Raw genomic sequence first — 21,613 nt, 5'->3', positions numbered from 1 at the left:
TTTTTCCGGCCCGGACCGGCAAGGGACGCGGATCGGGCGCGCCGCGATCATCGGTGCCACGAAGTCTGTGCCGTAGGAATTTTAATCACTGTTTTAGCGGCGGCTGGCGTAACGTTCCGCGTTTAGTGCCGCGCCGTGGCCCAAACTGAGGCCCAATTTTATGACTCATAAAAAGCAATCAACAGTGGAATCTTCCCAAAAGCCATTCGCCAGCCCGCGGCCGCGATCATTCAACGCCCTCTGGCGGTGGCGGCCGACCGTGGTCATTAGCGGACACGAAGACATTTTGTTTTCGGGGCGGACGGACGGACGATTCACGGGGTGTGCAAAAAAAAACGCGGCCAAAACGCATCCCGGCCCCTTCGTAGGTTCGTATCATTGATAAAAACTAAGCCACCATTCGCATTAGCATACAGATTTGACGTTTTCCTATTTATGGGCAGCCAGTGAGGGCAACCGAGAAACCGGTGCCAGGTTGTCTGCTCCGCTCGGGTTTTGCGGGCCCCCAAAAACCGGTCCCGGTTCCCGGGCGGTTTCCAACCTCAGCGGCTCACGTGGCCCACGACGCTCGGACCCACACCCGGACGGCACCCTTTGAGCTCGCGGACCGCCGCTGCCGCCGCAGACATCGCGAAAGCTCCAAATTGGTTCCTTGTTGCGTTGCCGAGTGGGACAGTGATCGAGCACGCCTCGATCGCCCGGACCGATGCCCCGAGGGCCGCTGACTGTCAAAAGTCACTCGCAGTCAACCGGGCGGGCGATCCATTATCGATCGGTGGAGCGGTCGGACCGATCCGCAATCCTTAAAACACTGTGTACTACGAGTGCACCCGGGCCGGACCCGGGCACCGGGTGAGTCACGCGGGCCGACTAATCAACTTACGCGAGCACAGCGCGTCCGCGGTAACGTTTATGTTAATCTCGTACACTCCGAGGGGGCCTTGGTGGCTTCTCCCACGGGAGCCCACGGCCAAACAGGTAGAACAACAAATCATTAATCAAAAAACAATTTACCGGAGCGGCCCCGGAACCGGTTCGGGCGGTTCGACCGATGAACGATGGCTTTGGCAAGGATCGCGCAAGCGCGCGCCAGCATTTTAGATTAACTCATTTGCATCCTTTGGAAGTGGTCCGACCAGCGGATGCGCGGCCAGCCCACCGCCGAATCGTGCCGTTCTATAAAAAGCCGATTCTGGCGGACGGCAGAGAACGGAAAAGAGAACGTCGTCATAAAAACCGAAATGGTTAGCATAATGAATTATGCTCGGAACGGAGATGTTCGATTCGGCCGGTTCACCTGTTCCCCGCGACCGATCGCAGAAGCGGATGATGGTGAAGTTGGATTAAGGTGTTCCGAATGTACCCACCACCGGGTCCTGGTACGAAACTATGTTGCAAACTTTTGCCGGCTCCCATGTCGATGGGCCACCCTTGAGCGGATGTGTCAAAAGCCTTTCGGTTCATCGTGCGAGCGCGCGATTGATTGCTCCATCGTCGTCGGCCGACGAACATTGAGCAATCGGGCCCCAAAATTTATGCAAACCGCGGGATCCAACAACCTGCCGGAATCGTTGTGCACTTTATGCTAATGCTGCAGCAGTCGGTCGATCGAGGTGCAACCTTTCTCGCCCGCCGAACCGACTCACCGAGGGATCACCTTGTTTTGTTTCGATCGTCGACCATAAAAACTGCGGCGAACTGCGGCGAACAAGTGAACCTTGCCGATTCTAATGGACCGCGTTTCAGTTCGCCAATGATTGGTTGATATGGCGCATTGCCAAACGATCGGCCAATAACTCGGTTACGGTGCTGCGGCTATCCTCGAAAATCGACTTCGGCGGAAGATCAAAACCGCGCGGCCCGACACACGGCCCGGAAAATGTCAGCCAAGTGATATTTATGTGCGCCTCGATCAATATGCGCCATTCTGGAGTCAATCGAGGCGACGTAATCGGCGCATCCCACACGCCGCCGCGGCCGCAGCATCGGAAGTCTCGGGAGGCTCGGGCTGGAAGGTCCATGTGCCGGATCGGGGTGTAGGTAAAACACACGCGCGCACACCATTCCCCGGCTGCAATGGACACCACCGTGCGGACCCCCCAGGAAGTCGCTGGATATTCATTGCCAATGTGTTGCTTCCCGCGAGCCTCCGCGGTGGTCGATCGGACGCGCTGTAAACGGTTGACCTATAGCTCGGGGATCGCGTCAGCAATTACGAGACCCGATCGATGGAGCAGCTTAATCAAAGAACTTGGCGCGCGTGTGTTTGGCGCGGCCACATGCGAGTCTCCAGTTGCTCCACGATGCTCCACATGCAGGCCGCCATCCAGGCGGCCGCATTATTCATTATTCACACAACCGGCTCTCGCGATCACCATATCACCGCGGCCCGCACCGCACCTCGGGGCCCGCGCGGTTTCATTGAGCCGAGGTGGCCCCGCGGTCAAACGCGGATGTGCGCCAAGCTGTCTGATCGTGCGGCGCGATCCGTGGTGCGCCAGCGGAACACGCCGAGCGCTGGACGGCGGTTGGACGCGCCCGTCCGCCCATCCGTCCGCCCGTTCGAGAGCAATTAATTTGCAACTGCCGTGAGACTGGTCCACTCTGGACCCGATGGTGGGGGGTGGGGATGTAGTCATGAGAGTAAATCGCGCGTGGAAACCGCAAAAAGGGGGCCACTTTGCGCCCGGTTTTACTGCCTTACCATTTGGTTTCAGGTCGAATTGCGTCGATCGCGTGGATGGCAGGCGGGGCTGTGGGCATTTGAATAAGGGAGCCGATTGTCTTTTTCGCGAGAAATTTATTAACATACATCAATATGCAGCACGCCACCCGGTTCGGGTCCACTTGTCGGGGCGGGATTCGGTTTTAGTGCCAGATGCTTATGTAAGGACATCACTGACCCCAACTCAAGGATCAGTGGGACATTAAAATCCACTCCGATTAATGTTAGGAGCACTTTGAGGAATAATACATTTGTTCGGTGTCTGTGTTTGCTGCAGCGATTTGCAGTTAATTTGAGCGAACTGTTCATTTTAATGAATAATACTTTGTGAGCTGGCTTCGCTTTAGAAAGCTCACACAAATGCAAGAAAATATAACCATTTTAATCAATAAAACCGATGCCGTGAGTCGAAATAAGTTCATACAGTCTGATCCACATCGTAACCGTCATTGGAATGCATGAAACGAGAAATTTGAACAACGATGAAATATTTCAACGTTCCCATGCGATACGAAAATTGCCTACGTTTCACGCACTCTGCACTATACTGTAAGAGAGCGTATGACAGTTGTGTCATGTTTTGTTTTGATCTGGCAAATTCATTCAATTTTATTTAATCTTTTTAATTTCTTTAATCTCGCCGGTCAAAGTTCTATCAATTGCACAATTAAGATACTGTAATATGAAGGTACGTGAAGCGTAAGAAACGGTTTGCATCAGTTTGTTCATTCTTGAAATATTCCAGATTCCTACTGTTCCGAACCATGGAACCATTTTCTATACCACTGGCGGACACAAGGCATCGGCCGTTTTTCTCAGCGAGGGAATTGTTATCACGTCGGCTTTACTGCTCAGCGATAACGGGTCCGTTGCAAAGAGAGTTACCGACGCCGTTAAGAAAACGGCCATCGTTGAGCTGTGCAAAATCGATCAGCTTAATCAACTGGACTTTCGAATCGTCCGAAAGCATAAAAATGAGTTAGAGGAGCGGACTGCTCGGGCCCTCTACATTGTCCATTCCCCGAGAGTGAAGGCTTGCCTGGAGCAACTCTTGTGCGGGTTGCAGATCGTCCTGAATGGTGACACCAAAATGCTGCACGAGTTCAGTAGCCTCTACTCTAGCTTCATCGTTTTGTCCGCGAATGATTCTGTGATTTCGTCTTGGCACTCCATTCAAGCACTTCTAAACCGTGTCAGTCAGCCGAAAGACGAACCGCTTAAATTGCTCGATAGAGTAGTGACCGTTTCTACCCCGTTCGGAAACGAATCGTTTTTCAACACGGTTAACATGGGCCACGTGTGCAACGTTTTCGGTGATAATGACTGTATGCTGCTCCTCGATGTCCCGCTAAGTATGGGCTGCGAAGGAGGAGCCGTTTACGATAGCAAAATGTAATGCTCCGCCACAACCAGCCGAGCGCACTGCTAATGGATTGGAGTTTGTTTCAGGAAACTACGAGGATTTCTCATTGGGTCAACGTTCATGTACCGCAATGATAACGTGAGTCTATCGTTGGTGGTAAATGTGGATGAACTTTTGAATATCTCCCACAACGAGCGAAACTTGTGCCACCGATTGCCAAGCTCGTTTCCGGTGCAGGCATTCCGATCGGTGTGCATGATAGACTCGCAGGGCTGCTGGGGCACGGGGTGTGCTTTCGAACTGAACGGGAACCACTACATCATCTCCTGCGCACACGTACTCGCGACTGTAAGTAGTGTGTCGTCGTGTTCGAGATGAAAATTGAGACGATTTTCAATTTTATTTGCAGGATAACATTACGTGTTACTTCAACGACCGGAAAGTGCATCATCCGAAAGTGCTTTTTAAAAACCCAACGTTCGATAGTGCGTATGACATTGCACTGATGGCTATGATGGAGGCAAGTTACGAAGAGGCACAATCCGACAATTGGTTTTGCCGTTTAGCTAACTACATTCCTCGCGTCGGCCAGCGGCTGTATGCTGTAGGGTTTCCTGTGCTCAAATCGCTGGCAATGAAACCCTTCCGGCCTAGTATTGTGCCAGGTCGTGTTACAAAGTACACGGACGGTATTTTGTTCACCGATTGTTCAATACAAAATGGTGCGCCCTTTAAGCATTTCATTTATCCTGATCGCCTTATTAATGCGCTGGTTGGTTTTATTCCAGGCCAAAGCGGTGGGCCCGTATTTGATGAAAACGGTCTTCTTATTGCGATCGTTGTGTCAAATTTCAAGAGCTCACTCGACAATCGCATGTATCCGTTCCACAACATGTGCGTCCCCGTCTGCGCCATCTACCCCGCGCTGGAGCAATACACCGAAACACGTGGTACGTCCGATTGTTACAAACAATTAATGTCAGTACGAACCGTAGCAAGATTATTGTTTACACGCTTGCAGATAAATCATCTCTCGACGCGCTGCAAGCGGACTGGAGCATACGGAGCAAGTGGAAGCTGAAACCCCCCACGATTTTGAACAAACTGTAAACTGATACAGTACATGCTGCCATACGGTGGAGAGTGTTTTAATTTAGATTCTCCGGGGAAAAGGGTGCGCGCAGGGTACAGTACGTTTCTAGCGGCAACGGGGATTGGTGGTTTTTTATCTTTGAATAAAGAGTAAATTGTGTGGTTCCTTACTTTCATCCTAATTTACCGTTTTGCGAAACACTTTTTTAAACCGTCCTAAATTATTGTCTTCTAATTCCGAACTTCTGCCGAATCCTGTCATTCGCCTGGCCGGAGCGAGACGGCCTATTTGGATATCGTCGCTTCCGTCGCACCCCTAGTGTTTATGCTAAACGTCATCGAGCAAAGACAGATTCAAAACATTTGGTGCTCGTTCGTCCCGTGACTCGGCTTCGCTTTGGTAGTGCGTGAAAAAATCGACCGTCCGCGCGCAAAACCGCGCCAGACCGGAAAAAGGAGTGAGCGAGAGCAAGTGAGACAAGGAAGGCAGCAAACGAATTGGCCAGGATTCGGATTCTCTCTGAATTTTGACGCATATGTAGTGCATGACGAGTGGTCGAGGCAGGCCGTAGAAAAGTGAAGGCGAAATCCGCGATTCGAATCGACAGAAAAATCGCTTTGGCGCGACGATTATGTGTAGAGCAGTCGGTTTGTTGTTTGTTGTGTTTTGAGTTCAGCATTTCGTAGTGCCCATCGCAGAGCCGTAGAACCCGCGCGGCTGTCCATCTCCGCACCGTAGTAAAGCTCTGCACGTAGTCTAGAGCCCTAAGTGTACTGGAGCAAGTAGCAAGAGTCTAGTGTCGTAGCAAGTAGCCCACAGTTTCCTCGGTAGGGAGGGTTTGCGGTCGCTAGCGAGCGCAGTAATTCATACGCGTGAATCATCCGTATCCGTCGATCGTGTGGCGCAGTGCTGCACTAATAGAGCTCATTGAGGCCAATTTTGCGACCGACAAGCGTGTCCCTAGCGAGAGACGTAGTTGACGCGAGCCAAAGCAGGAGCTAATTGTTTCTTTTATGGGTTGTCGCCTTTCGTCGTCGAACAATGAAAATCTGCTCACACCAACAGACGCCGGAAACAGTGAAATGCCTACTACGAGTCACCAGCCGACCGTGGACTACAAAGCGCGCCTTGAGCGGAAGCAGTGCCTGGTAATATGCATCGTTCCATTACGCTACACACGGATCCCGCTTGCGCGCTGAGCCTGTTTCCGGTTGTGACACAATTACTCCCCGCCATTGACGAAACGGGACCTCGGCAGAAGAACGGATATCGATTGTGAACTAAGTGTGACACCATTATTTTTTCGCTCTCCGTACCATCATCCCCTGTAGGCCAAAGAGACGCCGGAACCGATCTACGACTTGGAAGACTGCAATCTGAAAGATGTGCCTGCGGGCGTGTTCGTCATGTGCAAGGTGCTGCGGAAGGAGGCGCTCACGCTGGCCAGCAACAAACTTTCCTCCCTGGCCGGCGGGGGCGTGCTGGAAGACTTAGTTTTACTGCAATCGTTAAATCTATCGTACAATCGATTCAAGAAGCTGCCGGATGATATTTACAAACTAGAAAACCTCAGGGTAAGCAAGGTGGCTTGTAGACCGATGGTGCAGATTGTTTAAGCATATTACACCTTTTCGTTTCGATCTGCAGGAACTATTTTTATCTAACAACGCCTTGGAGAAGCTGCCGGTGACGATGGGGCGACTGAAGAAGCTAGAGCTGCTGAACCTGGCAGCGAACAATCTTTCGACGGTGGAACAGTTAGCGTTCATGACCAATCTTAGAATGCTGGACATCAGCAACAATGTGCGTCTTTCGCAGCTGTCCAATCAGCTGGCAACGTGTGATAATCTCGTAGATATTGTACTCGATACGGAGCGCATAGTGTACCCGCCGGCGGACGTAACGGCCGGTGGGACGTACGCCATCGTCAAATACCTTTCGACCGGGGAAATTCTTCCGGAAGACTCGGTCCCTGTAACGCACCCGAAGGCAAACATCGGCAGCAGCAGCACAGCGTTTATTAGCAGCGAACGGGGAGGTGAACAGCGCCAGCAGGAACTGGCCCGGGAGCGCTTGGAGAAGGAGCGTAAGTTTCTCGAACGTGAACGGTTAGCGTTCGAGAAGGACGTACTGACGGAGAGCAAGCTGCACGAGGAGCAACAGCGCAAGAAGCAGCTCCTTCTGCAGCAACTGCTCGAGCAGCAGAATCAAAACGACACCCAGGTGAATCGGTTGCAGCGCGAGAAGCAAACGGAGCGTGAGCGGTTGATCGATAACATCATACAGGGTGAGCCGAATATTGAGAACCGTTTCTATACTACGTAGCTTTACAATCCATTTTACTTTCTAGATGAATTGCGTTCCAACGAGCTGGTGAACAATCTGCTAACACTAAAGAACGGTCCCGACCCGGCGTTCCTGGAGCGGGAACGTGAGGAACAGAACCGGTTGATCGAGGCGCTACGCATCAAGCAGAACGATCTGCGCAAACAGGAGATTTTGACCGCGATGACGGATTTGCTAGAAAACGAAATCAACATCATACAGAACTTTCACAATCAGCGTGATCAATCGTCTCGCAATCTGCTGGAGAGCGAGTGCGAAACAAACAATCTGCTCAACAACGTGTTTCTCAACTATGACAAAAATCGTCAGGAAGTGATCGACCAGATCACGGTAGACGAGGACATACAGAAGAGCGCTGTGGCCGCACTGATCGCACGGAACGATTCGCGCACCTGGGGTTTGGTGGAGCAGGTGCGCATCGTCGAGTCGCAACTGGCCGCCCTGACGCTGTACGAGATCGAACGGAAGAAAACCAACCAAGACGACCAAATTGTACGTGACCGCAGATGCGAGGTGCTCCTTCGTTTCAGTAACAATCACGGTTTTTTGTACCCCGTTTTCAGATCAATCTTACGGAGCATCGTATCAATTTGACCTACGTTCTAACGGATTTGCTCAAGCAGCAGGACCAACGCAAGCAACAGCTTCTGGAGACGCTCAAAATAATCGAGAAGCAAAACGAAAGCGAACGGCAATCCGACTTCTGGCTGCTGCAGTACCAGCGGCTGCTCGATCGACAGCCCACGGAGTTGTCCAACGGAAGCGCATCGATTGATCCGGTGCTCGGCTATCAGTTCTTGGTGAACGGAGTGGTGCACTGTTTGCCGTTTTTGTCTAAAATCTGGCAAAACAAAGACAAAGAGCTATGCCAGGTGTGCGACGCCGACTTGATCGCGGCCGGTGTGCAGAACCCGACCGATCGCCGTGGAATTCTGCAGTCGATTGCAAGCTACTACGATTATTTGAATGGCAGAATCGACTATCCGGAGGGAGAATCGGTCGCTGGTACGCCCATGGCAACGGCACCCGTGGACATGGAATCCGACGATGATCGTGCACCGAGTACGAGTCGAAGCGAAAGGGAGGCAGTAACACCGAGCGTTCCAGATACACCGCCCATGGTCGGCGAAGGTGGTGCGATCAGCCCAGTAACAGCTCAATTCGCCGAATGCGTTATCTGTATGGAGCAAATGGTAATGTCCTTGCACGATTTAAAACTTCCCTGTGAGGAGAGGTTATGATTTTCTCTCTCTCTGGTTCGTTTCAGGTACAAGTGATATTCCTGCCCTGCGGACACATGTGCTGCTGTGCAGTGTGTCACACCGAGGTCCATGATTGCCCCATGTGCCGGGCGTACATTGAACGAAAAATCAAAGTCATACAGCCTTAAGGCAGCCCCAGGTGGACGTGGAATGCAAGGCAAGGTTTTCTCTATTTCACTATCCGTTCCATTTCGCGAAACGCAGCAATAAATCGGATGAAAACACGTCACAGTCGGTTCATCGAAGCGGAGCAATACCAATGCATTAGTCAAATTATCTCCCATTTTCATCTCTAGTCACGTAAAGACATTCAGCAACCCGTAAGGTGGCAACCTGGTGAAGGGATACTATTAAGCGGAAAACTCAAATTAAATAACAAACATGTAAACGGAATTCTTATAGATCTAATGAGAAAACTAAGAGATTCGCACGAATTGAAGAGAAGGAAGACAGGAGAAGATGCCTTTCCTACGTAAGAAAGCAAACAAACCGTAAAGTTACGATATCACTACGTACGTAGCGTTTAAGGATAAGAAAAAAACACCAAAAGCCATACTGTGGCACTATTACTCTATTTCTTCTAGCTTAAGAACACACGCCAACATTTAACCTTATCCATTCGTGCATTTTTGAGGTATCGCGTTGGAGGTTTTGTTAAGTTTGTACGAGTTGATTGCAATGTTGTTCTATTACTACTACTAGCCACGAAGCAAAAAGACACCTTTTGAGCCCAGAAAGCCGTTTAAACTATACTCTTACCATTAAAACAAGCCACGCTTGTGCCATTCATAAGATTACTAAGTACTAACTTGTTTTGTTGCAAACCCAAGGTTTCTATCGTCGTTATTGTAGTGGTGACATTCACGATTGTTTCTGGAGCACCAATTCATTGTAGAGAGTGCCTTTCACTGTTCGATTCATAACTGCGTCCGTTCAGAATGAAGCACACTTTCCCTTGCAAACAAAAAGATGGAATTCAGTTTTTACCAGACCAGAGAGTTTCTAAAACGGCACGTGGAAACATTTAACTGTAAGTGCTTGCTTCATCGAATAGCTTAATCGCTTAAGCGACATTTTACCGCTACCCTCGCTGATCGTGTTTGGTAAGTTTCGTAATTTGTCATAAGAGCGTTTTAATAAAATTTTATCCCTCGAGCCGATTGTTTTCTGTTGTGTGAGTATTTTCCGCTTTATTTTTCCATTTGTACTTGTTTACAGTTCAACTGTATCGTAAGCATCGCATTGCTTAACATTTCGCAGCTTACATATTTACATATTTCGGTTACATATTTTAAGTAACTTTGCCTCAAGGAACTCATTTTGCTGAAAAGGATAACGAGACAAGACAAAAAAGAACGAGAAACGACGAAAATTTATCAAGATTTGCGAACAAGAAACAACAATAACGGTAAACTATTTGCGTTGGTAAACCTTGCCACCATAGCGGGCGACAAACGCGCGCACGTCGAACTTGCGCTTACAGCCGTCGTAGTTCATGTAGCGAATCTTGCCGAAGATGTCCCGTTCCTTCCGCCCCATATCGTGGGTGCCGGCGATCGACCACATGCAGCCCACGTATCCGTTCGGGTCGCGCCCATCGAGATTGTACCGATCGTTCAGATAGATGGCCGTCGCGAGCGCTTCTTCGGGTGTTTTGGTCCACTCGAGAATTTTCTTCGCCCAGTACATCCGCAAAAACCCGTGCATCTTGCCTTCCGTCACCATCTGCAGCTGGGCGGCGTTCCACAGGTCGTCGTGCGTTTTGGCCGAATCCAGCTCGCTTCGGGTGTAACAGTAGGTGCGCTTATCCTTGCGGTGGTCGTCCAGGGACTTCCGGGCCCATTCGTTTGCCCCGCGCAGATTGTCGTAGTTTTTGTTGTAGAAGCAAAAGTTGTCGGACAGTTCGCGGCGCACGATCGCTTCCTCGCAGAATGCGGCCACACCGTCCGTATGGCGCTTGCCGTAGCTTTTGACGGCCAGGATGGCTCGCTGCACCGACAGCTGCCCAAAGTGGAACCAGGGCGAAAGCTGCGAAAGGGCATTTTCCGTCGGATCGTTGCGCTTGCCATCGAACTTGCTGAGGCGCTTCTCGACGAAGCTTTGCAACATCCGCACACCAGCGACGTATCCGGGAGTGGCCCACTCGACTTCGTCCACCGAGCGGTCTACCTCCAGCGATTCGATCACCCGTGGCCAGTCGATCGGTTTGGCTACGAATCGGGACGTGTGTGGATGCTTGATGACCGGTGGAAATGGTGTCAGGTAGGCTGCTAAATGACCGTTCACCTTATTTCTTATCGTGCGTGCCGCATACTCTTGCTTCTCCGAAGTCACCCAAACCGGCACGATGTTGTGTGCGTCCACCTGACACAGTGGAACCTCCATCGGGAGCGCTTTGGCTACGTCGTCAACCCATTGCATCGGAACGCGTAGCGGACTAAAGTCACACACCACGCAGCCGATTTTGTGTTTCTTCACGAAGGCCGGTACGTTCTCGGCCGCATTTCCGCGCAGCAGAACAAACTGGATGTTTAGCTTCTCGCACTCGCGGGCCACTTCCTCCAGACCCCAGAGTAAAAATTTGAAATGACGGATAGTGGCTTCCAAGAATTTGGGCACCAAGTTGAAGCAAACGAACAAGGGCAGTTCGTTTTTAAACGCAAGTTTCTGTGCGTACAGAAAGGCCCAATTATCTTGCACCCGCACGTCCCGGGACATCCAATACAGGATAGCCTGCTTGCTTTCGTCTACCACCTTGGCAGTCGATAGGACTCGCACACGTTTTTTTATGAAATCGAAATCGAGCACCGATGGCGCGGTGCTGTTCCGCTCGGCCTTGAACAGTGCTACGTAGTCGGCGGGCTTTGACGAACCAGCGTCCTCCGGCGGAGTGGCCTGGTCTGGGCCGGGACGATCTTCATCCATTTTCTGTTTCTTCACGGTTGGCTCCACCGACGACGAGGAAGACGGACACGCAGATTTTTTCATGATGTTGGCAGTCCAGCTTGGCAGCGAAGAAGCGCGATCTGTTATCCTAAGCACCGGGACGTTTGGATGATTTAGTCCAGAGTGAGAAGTAGACAGTGATAAACTTACCAAGCCTTTAAATGGACGACTACTTGATTGCGACGAAACGGGAAGTTGATTGAAGGGCAGAACATACGGGCGCGATGATAGAAAACATAAACATTGCAACGCAATTGTCACTTTCAAAAGGACCGCATCGTACGGCTTGTGTGCAATTTTCGGTAATGTTAACGATTTCTAAATTAGTTTGTCGAAAGTTTACTCAAAATTTTCTTTTTTAAAAGAAAGATAGCTAAAATTAATGAAGAACAATTCGGTGGTCGAGTTACGGCAAAAACGATTCCCGATCGGAGCAGTGGGCAGCTCAACTGGCACCACTGCCTACTGAGAGCTGTCAAACGCTCTGAGCCGAACCGAAACAGTTCCGCGAATGGCGATTTGTTTTTGCTCCCGTTCACGGTGTCCCTGGCGAAAGGATTCCCACGACCGATCCATCCGATAGTGGCGGTGTCCGATCGGTTCCCCGGTTCTGTAGCAATCGTCCCCCTTCCGCCCCCGCCCTGGGGGTGAGTGTAAACGCCAGCTCCTGTCGCGGTTGCCGGCGGTCGCGGCGCAATGGTGTGAAAACCGAGCAAACCTTTGCGGAACGGACCACTTTGCTGGCAGAGTGCGCGCCAGCCTGTATGTGCGGTTTCTTGCACCGTCCGGGAGTGAATCGCAATCCCGTCGCCGGCCCCGTGAACTGGCTGCAGTTCAGGCCGTTAACCGATCGAACGGCAGTCCGCATTGCAGAGAGTCACAACAGAAGGCCACCCCCGGACGAGCCACCAGAGCCGCGCCGCGATAGGGGAAGGTCGTGCGGTACGGTACGGGTTTTTTTTCTTCCCTCGACGAGCTACGAGGAAATAAAGAAACAACAACCACCAAGACGCCGTCGCACACCACCAAATACCGTGTACCCACTGTCAGCGACGTGGTGCTGTGTAGTGGCCAAGGGCAACAACGGGTGACAGCAATAGGAAGAACAGAAACAAAAAAAAAAAACGCGTATGCAATGATTGCCGCGAGACGTACAGAAACGGCGAGAGTGTTAAAGAGCTGCTGCTGCGTAACAAGTTTCCCTGATTTGCGGCGTATTTTTGGTCTCCTCGCGACGGAACGGAACACGGAACCGGACGACCGGAGATCAGGTGTCACGCAGTGCGCGGAAACGGCTGCTGGAAGACCGCGCCGTGTATGTGTCTGTGTCTAGTGTTTATGTTTGCGTGTCTCGAGTGTGCTTGTGTTTAGTGCAATAGTTTGAATTGTTCTGTCCCGGCAAAAGCGAAGACCAGCATTCGAGAAGAGCACAATCAGAATTGAGTTTCGTGTGAAACAATCGCCAAGAACGTATGCCCCAGAGCTGGTCGCCGCCTGCTTCTATGCTGTGAATGCTTTGTCACAATCCAGCGACCGCTTTGTGCCAGCCCACTGCGTGTGTGCGTGCGTGCGTGACTTCCAGCTGCTGATTAGCGATAGCGCGGACGGACGGTCACCAAAGAAGGTCAGTTATGATTCGGAGGATTCTGGTTCTCTCTAGCTATGTCTCTTCACAGCGCTTCGTGCCCGATATGCACACACCGGTCCGTGTTTCGCTCACGATGGTGCTGAGGCGGCTAGTTCCGTCCAACGGAGAGGGCGCGAACATTGCCGTGCGATGACGGCCGTGTGCACGGTGTGTTCCAACCTATCTCAACATTTTTCGGCATATTTACACGTCCCGTCGTCGCCGCCGCCGCCGCCAGCTGCGATCGCGTTTTGTTTTGGTTCAGCTGTTTCTTTTCTGCCGTGTGCGCCGCGCACCGATTGATTCATTTGCTTTCAATGTTTGGCCGGTCTTCTTCTTCGTCGTTCTTGAGTGTGCGCGCACACCTACACAGGACGCACATACGAACGCACCCGCTGGTCGGTGGCCGCCCCGCTCGGCCGCCCTACCACGAGTTAGTTTTGTTTATTTTTAGTCGGACGGTCGCAGCATAAATTGGCGCAACATTGACGGGCCCCTCCGGATTGGTGAAATATACGGAAGAGTCACGCCACAGACTCCGAGGCTGGAACCGGTCGCAGAAGTGTCCGCTCCAGACGAGATCGCCACTCACTCGATCACAATGCTATTTCGTGATCGCGGCCCACAGCTTCACTGACCAGGCGGTGGGCAGGCGGAATTGCGTAACGCGTAGAATCGCGTCGGTCGGCTTGGCGGGCCGGATCGATAGAAATGCAAATAACATTTCGATCCGAACCCACAGAGGCGGCCCACAAGCTGTACAAACAGCGAGCAGCAAGAAGGCCGGCACACTGGAGGGCACACCCTTGGACGTGACACAAATTCCGTGTCCCTCCCGGCGTCGGCGGCCCCATCGGGTGGTCTTCCGACGGAGACCGCTTTTGGTCTTTATCAATTCGCTACACACCGGGCCGCCGGGACCCGGGTGGACTAGGTCGCCGGACCCACCGCCCCACCGCTTATCACATTTGCGTCCGATACACCGGACTCCGGTCCGGTTTCGTTTTCTATTTATAATTATCACTTCTTTGCGGGGTTTTTACTGTCCGGCAACGATTAGATGCTTTCAAGGATCTTTTTTCCCATACGCGCTCGCTTCACGGCCGGAATTAGGCTCGTATGTTTATAGTTTTTGCTTGGTACTCGGCAAGCTCTGGGGATTCACACAGCAGGGTGTTTGAAAATTTTGGAACCAGACAAATTAAATCGCAACTTCTTGGGATCGCAATAAAATGTTTATGGTTGTGTTATTGTTGATTATTTTTTTGTTTGGTGCTTTTCGGCCACTCTCGGAACGGACCTTCGCTTCGCTTCATTTGAGAATACCTGGACCAAGCTTGACTGGAACAGGTTCTCTCTCTTTCTGTGCCTCATTTAGGGGTTTCAGTATTCAAAAACTGGCCCCGTTAGCATCTGGGGAGAATCGATCCGCAGGGTGCGGTGTACACGGTCCGCCATCCGCGTTTGGTCCAGATTCAAATGAGTTCGCAGAAAAGAACGCACCCGGCACGTTCCTTTTTATGGGGCAAGTGGGACAATATTTTGTCGCGGCAGAGCATGGCGCGGAGGAAACCCGTCGATGAGTGTTGAGGTCGCTTTATTATATTTAATCCCAACAGCAAAATACAACGTCTTCGCGGCCCGAGCTGGCTGAGAAACGAAATAATATTCAAGCAAACGCGACGCGCGGCTCGTCCGCCGGCCGGCTGGCCAAACGGAACCTGCGTGGCATTTGCCGTTTGCCTTTTGCCGGCTTTTCTGTGTGTGCCTGTGTGTTCGTGCTCGATAGTTGCAACGGTGCAACGTCTGCGCCACCGCCACCAGCCAGCCATCCCCCCCGGGGGGGCAGTGTGTTCGCCGCCGGGGTGTTGTTTGCACAAATACCAATTAAAACCCCACAATCACGGGCCAGGGGAGGGCTTTATGCAATCATCGCCCGGTGCATTTCGTTGCCAACGTGGTCCCCGAGGGTTGCCGGTGGTGGTCGTCGTCGGAGTGCGCGGCAAACTTGCCAACTATAGGTTGCCGTTTGTGCCTAGCACTTCAAGGTCTCTCGGTATTCGCAACCGTTGGTTGCATCGGTTGCACATTAGCGACGCTGCACCGGCCCGCACTGGATGGGCAGCACCCACTTTTGGCGGGCAACGGGAGGTCACAATAAACCCCGGTGGTCGCCTTCCACCCCACTCCGGGGGTATTATTTTTGGCCCCAATCACGGCAACAAACGACGCGAGCGAAATCGCCTTAGGTTCCCGGGCTCGGCTTGAATTTCATAATTCGTCGATATTCGGTCCGACGTCTGCGGCCCATTGTGTGTTGGCTTCTTCCCGTGCGCGGGATGCTGATATTTTTATCACCGGTGACGTAACATTTAGTACAACCGATTGTGCAGGGCGACCATCAGCGACCGACCGGCTAACGGCCGAACCTTCGTGGGGACCTTCAAAATTAATACATAATTTAAATGATAAGAAGACAACAAATGAGCGATGGTCATTTGTCATGCGTTCAGATAACGTTAATTCTCGGATTTCTCTTGGATGTGAGCAGCAAAGCCCGGTTTCAAAAGTTCCCGATTCCGGTTTGTTGTTGACGGTCTGGAAGAATCGCGAATCGCGAACGGGACGCTGATTCGCACACTAACAAACCACTCGCTTATCGCGCGGAACACGACAACGACGACGACGACGACGACGACGACGACGACGACGACGACGACGGTATCCGTTTTGGTGGTGGAGAGCCATAGGTCAGTTAAATGGGGACGCTCGCCGCACACCAGCCCAATTCGATTCGCAATTCATTCCGACAGTCATTCCGGGCGGGCGGTCGGTCGTCGTGATCGCGAATAAAACCTAATGGTCCGTGGCAAATGCTCTGGGCTCTATGTAAGTGCGAATTCGTAGCGTAAAGTGTTGTTTTTCTAATTTGCAATCAGTTGAGTCTGTTTGCCCCAGAAGCCCGATAAGGCTTTGTTGTATTTCTTTTTCTGCTGGCATGTTTTCAAACACAAGGAGTTATCTAACTTGGGTCGCCGTGGGTCGATTAGATAGCTTTGTGCCAGATCGATGGCTGGAACTGGAACCAAACACATCCCAGGAATTCCTTCCATCCGATTGTCCGATTCCAAGGCGAAGGAGTACTAAAATTAGGACTGTACTAAAACTGCTCGAAAGCCTTCGGGCTTCAATAATTACGCGTTGGGTTGGGTTTTGTTTTCCTTTCTTCCGGACCTGGCCGGTCGGTCGGTGGCCATGGCTCTGGGGTGACCGGTGGGGCGGTTGTGTCTGTATCCGAGGTCCGCTCACGCAGTTGGCTCGCGATCAGACCCGGTCAGCTATTCGACCATTCTCGACCATACTCAACACAAACACACAGGTGCCGTCCGCGGCTTAATTCTTCGCGCCTGTGTAGGCCAGCAAATCGGGCAGATGGGAGACGTGGTGGTGGTGGTGGTGGTGTCGGGTGGGGAGTGACCCGCCGATCGGGGGCCGCCAACCACTCGCGGCCGCGAACTCTAGAGCGCAATAAGACGCGCCTAGCTGACTGATAAATGCGCGATTTGCATAAATTTTACACTCGACGGCCACAGGCCGAGGAGGGCACTTGACGGGGGGTAGTCACGCCGAAGTACTTACAACGGCTACTAGTACGCCCTCTGTCGGCTCCACGCAATGCGCAGGGCGCAGCGCCATCTGCACGAATTTGCGTAAAGCACGTGCTCGTCCCCATTCTTAATTTTGTCTCTTATTCAAATGGATCGTATCAGCCCTCGATTCACTCGAAGTGCTATTAATTATTTCGCGAGCCATTGCGCGAGCTTCAATTGATTGGTGGTTATTGTCGTGTCGAGGACGTTGCGCTGTTGGTCCGGAAAATATGCGAGTTTTCCAGTCAACACAGTCCTCTCGGATCGGATGCTATTGAACTGTTAATTCGACATCGGCCGCCAAGCTGATTGAAGGCTGATGTGAATGTAATTTAATTGGAGCAGGCACCGAGGCACAGCGTACCATTAGGTTGAACATCAAAACTGGGTTTTGAGGACCGTAAATCCACCCGTGCTAAACGTGTCTGGTACCGGGCCATTTTCACGCTCATTTTTCGCTACGGATTTTTCTTCCCAAGAGGGCTCTGTCATCGGGGAATCGAACCGAGAGTCGGAGGGTATTAGAGGTACATTTTCTCGTAAGCAGAATAATACATTTTGAGAGCTTCTGGTGAGCTTCCTTGGGATATTTTGAGGCCCAGCTTTGAAGTGTGATTGTCTCGAGCCCTTACATAAACGTAGCACAGCTACTTGGCGTCGCGTGCGAACCATATGTACAAACATATGCGGGGACATTGACAGCAGTGCCACGAAAATAGCTAGTTGTTTAGAATTGTTCCAGATCCCGTCCAGATCCCGATTCCAGCAAAGTGGATTATGTGTACGGCGTTGTAATTATTGCCCCTCACCGTGTCCCGGGAATCCGGGGTGCCGATTGGGAGGCGAAATGGCGCGCGTGTGAGTCTTTGTGGTGGCATGCACTTTGCACTGTGCTGGTTGATTTCCCAGGTGCAGCATGCAATTTAAATAATGATTGTTTTTCCACCACGCACTGAGATGTTACATTGTAAGCAGCCTCCAGCACGCTGTCCTTGGATGGTGGAGCCATTTTTATTATTGCATCGGAAACGTTAATTGGTGTTCTCCTTTGCGTTGGGAATGCCGATTCCCGGTCCCTACTGGAGTCTGACGTTTTGATGATGATGAAATTTGATGCGACATTACGTGCGTAAGTCGAGCCCGACCGGCAACATTAATAGCATTTTTCAGGATGATCGCGCAGAAAGGATTATCGCCGGTGCCACGGGTCGAGCCTCGAAACATAGTCCGAAGCAGCTCCATCGTGGGTTTGCTATCGCGCGCTAAAACTAAACAAAACGTGCCCGGGATTGCAAAACCGTATCCGAAAACAATTTCCACCTCGGTCCCAGGGTGAGAGTGTGTTGTTCCCAGCCTTGGTCAGGCCAGCTGTTGCACACTAGAAGTGCGTACCGAGCGCTGAGCAGTCCGCCAACGAAAGTAGTTTCCGGTCGTGTGCGCCGATACAGGTGTTCTGTGTTTTAGCCCGGGCCATTGGTTTTGTGTTCGGAAGGACACAGTATAGTTTGTTCTGTCTCAGCAGCATTGTTTAAGCCCTCAGAGTTAAGCAGTGGTCGGTAAGGCCGGTGTGAGTGTCGTTGTCGAAGAACAGGCCGTCGGTTTGGGGGTCCAGAAAGTTAAATGCAACATTGCAACAATTACTGTACGCAGGATTAAATCGCGGATTGTGCATAATTCGGTTCCGGCGATCGTCGCGATCGATGGAGGCGGATAGTTGGTGGACAACTTAGCGACTAGGAAACAGGGGTACCCAGCCAGCCCATCGTGCCACGTTGCTAAGGCAATTCGACCCGCGGGTTTCATGATACCCGTCTGCGGTCGTCGGTTGGGTGTTAAAAAATGCTGTCAGCACAATCTGGGTCTGGAAGTTCGAGGAAAATTGTTGCCACAAAGCGGTCACCAGGGCAGCATATTGAGCACTGGTGCGAAGTGATTGAACTCTTGTTCGGAACTGTTCGAACCCATCGTTGCACTTTTTGCCGATTGCATAAGTCGTACGCCCCCAGGCCGGCCAGCTAGCCATTTGGGAGTCGCCCACGAACGAATGCCATTTGGGAGGCCAGCATTAGCCACTGTACAGCAGACGTCCGCCGTTGAGGGCATTTTATCACCCGCTTCGTACGTGCTGCTGAGGAGTTGCTTTAGGTCGCCGTGGTATTGACCGTGGAATTCGATGCCATTAAAAACGGACAAAAAAATAAACATTTCCAGCGACACGCGTCAACCGCACCGAGTTCACACGAGCAACGTAAGCAAAACAAGGACCACTTGAGGACCGCGAACGGCGGTTCAGTTACTGCCCCGGGAGGTGAAGAGTGCTTTAGTGGGTCATCTCGTTAGAAGACGTATATCCTTTCTGCCAAAGGCTTCCGGGATGGTGCGCGGGATCCGATGGTCTCAATCATGTGGCCCAGTAATGCAATTTTTATACTGTCCCCCTGCCCGTTAATGGAACCGAGCGGTCCTGACAGCGATAGTTGGGAGGGTTCTAGCAGCGAAGAGCGGCTAGACCCCGAATTCGGCCCATTCCTCGTCTCGTTGGCGTAGTTATTTGTAAAAGCCTTTATATGATCACGGAAGTGCGGGGCCCACACACCATTCATGTTGGCGTAATAACTTCGTAACTACTCTAGTCGCTCGAATAATTGCCATTTGCCCAAACCCAAGCCTTCTTCGGATCCACAGCGTGCAATTGCCATGGCCCTAATCAACCAAGACCGGGGCAGGATAATTCGGTTGCTATTTCATTAAACGCACCATTCATCCTCGGTGCGCCCTTATTTTTGGTCTCTCTCTCTCTCTTGTTGCCCTCGATATATTTAATGCGAGTCCCGCAGGGCAGCAGCAGAGACGAAGCACACAAATGACGCATGAAGGAACCAAGTTCTTCTTCCGTCGGGCGACACACTGGGATCACGCTGCAAACAACGTGCTCTGTGCCGAGTAAAAAGTCTGCGATCCTCGTATTTCGCAACCGAGTTTCCGGTTACGCCGCCGGAGACAGACTGCGCTGCTGGTTGATTGGTCCGACTCCCAGACGGTTCCGCAGTTTCCCGGAAGCAAACAGGCGAGTTGTTGTTTGTCATGTGTTTGCTCGCGGACACAGAGACCGCCAGCTAAGCCGCATTCCGGCTACCGTTGAGTTATGGTCAACGAGGTTGTCGAAGAAAAAACTCTCGTCTTGTTGGTGGCGATCGCCGCGAAGCCGAAGTAGCGACTTTATTTTAGGTGGCCCCAAAACGAGTTTTCTAGCGCCTTCAGGAGTGGTAATTCTTGGGAAACATCCGGAGTCCGTTGCTGTTTGACCTTGTACGATTTTATCGCCTTAGAGTATGCTCGCCTCGTTAACCGTATCGCGATCACTTACCGCCCGTTAGGTGTCATTGAAACCTTAGCTTGTCCCCCGAAGGTTAACGGCGTTCCATTGGCTGCGGGTTTCCCAAACCAGATTGAAGCCCCCGGGAAGGCTCAATGAACCGATTTTTGGGTCTCTTTGTCTTTCGTACCACAACATTGCACCTTATGCTGGGGTCTTACTCATAGCCTCTGTGGTGCTCCAAAAACTGCATGTTACACTTTCCACGTACGTGAGATAGTTGTGGTCACCGTGTGGCTCGTTGGCCGTCGGGACTGGCACCTACCGTGAAGTTGATTAGCTAGTCCCACGTCAGCGCAAATTCTTGGCCACGTCTCGTACGTGATCGGGCCGAGCATTCCGCCGGGCAACCCCGGAATGCCAACGACGCCCTACGACGCTACTGGGAGAACAGCTTTCCGCGGGGCTGGATTCTAATAGCGAGGCCATCGTGGCTTTTTCGGTGCCCATTTCCGACGACTCCCTCGGCGACGATCGATGCTCGGTCACAAGCCAGACCAACCTCGATGCCTGTCGTCCTCGTCGGGGCAGTGTAATGTGTCGCGAACGATTTGTTTCTATATTTGGCCGGACGCGCGCTGATCGCAAGTCGCAAAAACGTTTTAAAATGCAGAACCTTGAACGCCCCCGCTGCTGGCGGTGGTGGTGGTGGGGTTGGGGGCGCACCGGTGTGGGACGATGTGGTGGTCGTTAAGCAATTTGGTTGGTGTGTCACAGCGTGCTGCCCGAGCATGTGCCTCTGATTGCGCGGACCAATTGCCTCTCTCGACAGCTCGGCGCTGTTCCGCTTTTAAGGGCAGCACAGGCGGGAGGCGCTCAAGAAGGAGTAACCCGGCCAGTGTGGTTACCCACGCCCCGCCCCTGCACGCATGTCCTTAGACATTTTTCCCCGTGGCATCCGTGGCATTATCCTCGGTTGCGAACGGATGAATGAGCTCCGAGGGTTCGTCAAGGCTCACAGTCGGCGTTCTAATCAGTCGGCCAGTTGTCTAGTCACCGGTGGGTGGTTGGCGGCAGGTTGGCCACGCACACCACCCCAAACAGCCCACGTTCGGTCGCGCGGGCCCCCCTGCGGCGAAGGAGCGATCCACACTCCAGTGGCTCTAACTCCGGCGCCAACTTGCTGATTTGTTAACGTTCATTAACTCTCTCTCTCTCTGTCTCTATATTTGTATATTCTTTATTCAGCCTACGTACCACTTCATTTTTCACAGACACTTTGTTG

The 21,613-nt window shown here is 51.9% G+C and overlaps 3 protein-coding genes across 3 annotated transcripts; 2 read left to right on the top strand and 1 right to left on the bottom strand.

Moving 5' to 3' along the window:
* Positions 1-3,321: 3,321 nt before the first annotated feature.
* On the top strand, positions 3,322-5,356 carry LOC131216412 (peroxisomal leader peptide-processing protease). Its single transcript, XM_058210894.1, has 6 exons — positions 3,322-3,413; positions 3,471-4,117; positions 4,175-4,436; positions 4,498-4,810; positions 4,877-5,038; positions 5,110-5,356. Exons 1-6 carry the CDS (start codon positions 3,408-3,410, stop codon positions 5,196-5,198), a joined length of 1,479 nt encoding a protein of 492 aa, XP_058066877.1. The 5' UTR covers positions 3,322-3,407; the 3' UTR covers positions 5,199-5,356.
* Positions 5,357-6,175: 819 nt separating this feature from the next.
* Positions 6,176-9,936, top strand: LOC131214914 (E3 ubiquitin-protein ligase LRSAM1-like). The gene is made up of 6 exons (XM_058209254.1): positions 6,176-6,329; positions 6,513-6,755; positions 6,829-7,468; positions 7,532-8,019; positions 8,091-8,720; positions 8,795-9,936. The coding sequence occupies exons 1-6, from the start codon at positions 6,195-6,197 to the stop codon at positions 8,915-8,917; spliced, it is 2,259 nt and encodes a 752-aa protein (XP_058065237.1). The 5' UTR covers positions 6,176-6,194; the 3' UTR covers positions 8,918-9,936.
* A 130-nt stretch (positions 9,937-10,066) lies between these two features.
* LOC131213209 (deoxyribodipyrimidine photo-lyase) lies at positions 10,067-11,811 on the bottom strand. The gene has a single exon (XM_058207207.1). The coding sequence runs from the start codon at positions 11,775-11,777 to the stop codon at positions 10,203-10,205; it is 1,575 nt and encodes a 524-aa protein (XP_058063190.1). The 5' UTR covers positions 11,778-11,811; the 3' UTR covers positions 10,067-10,202.
* Positions 11,812-21,613: the final 9,802 nt, after the last annotated feature.

Source organism: Anopheles bellator, chromosome 1 (assembly GCF_943735745.2).
Source record: "Anopheles bellator chromosome 1, idAnoBellAS_SP24_06.2, whole genome shotgun sequence".
Lineage (NCBI taxonomy): Eukaryota > Metazoa > Arthropoda > Insecta > Diptera > Culicidae > Anopheles > Anopheles bellator.
The sequence above is the reverse complement of the archived record's forward strand: the minus strand, read 5'-3'. Positions and strand labels throughout refer to the sequence as shown.

Excerpts from the sequence above, each read along its gene's own strand:
- LOC131216412 (XM_058210894.1), top strand. Across the intron at positions 4,437-4,497 it reads GCGCACACGTACTCGCGACT|GATAACATTACGTGTTACTT; the intron begins GTAAGTAGTGTG and ends TTTTATTTGCAG. Across the intron at positions 5,039-5,109 it reads GCAATACACCGAAACACGTG|ATAAATCATCTCTCGACGCG; the intron begins GTACGTCCGATT and ends ACACGCTTGCAG.
- LOC131214914 (XM_058209254.1), top strand. The coding sequence starts at position 6,195 with ATGGGTTGTCGCCTTTCGTCGTCGAACAATGAAAATCTGCTCACACCA. Across the intron at positions 6,330-6,512 it reads TTGAGCGGAAGCAGTGCCTG|GCCAAAGAGACGCCGGAACC; the intron begins GTAATATGCATC and ends CATCCCCTGTAG. Across the intron at positions 8,020-8,090 it reads CCAACCAAGACGACCAAATT|ATCAATCTTACGGAGCATCG; the intron begins GTACGTGACCGC and ends CCCCGTTTTCAG.
- LOC131213209 (XM_058207207.1), bottom strand. The coding sequence starts at position 11,777 with ATGAAAAAATCTGCGTGTCCGTCTTCCTCGTCGTCGGTGGAGCCAACC.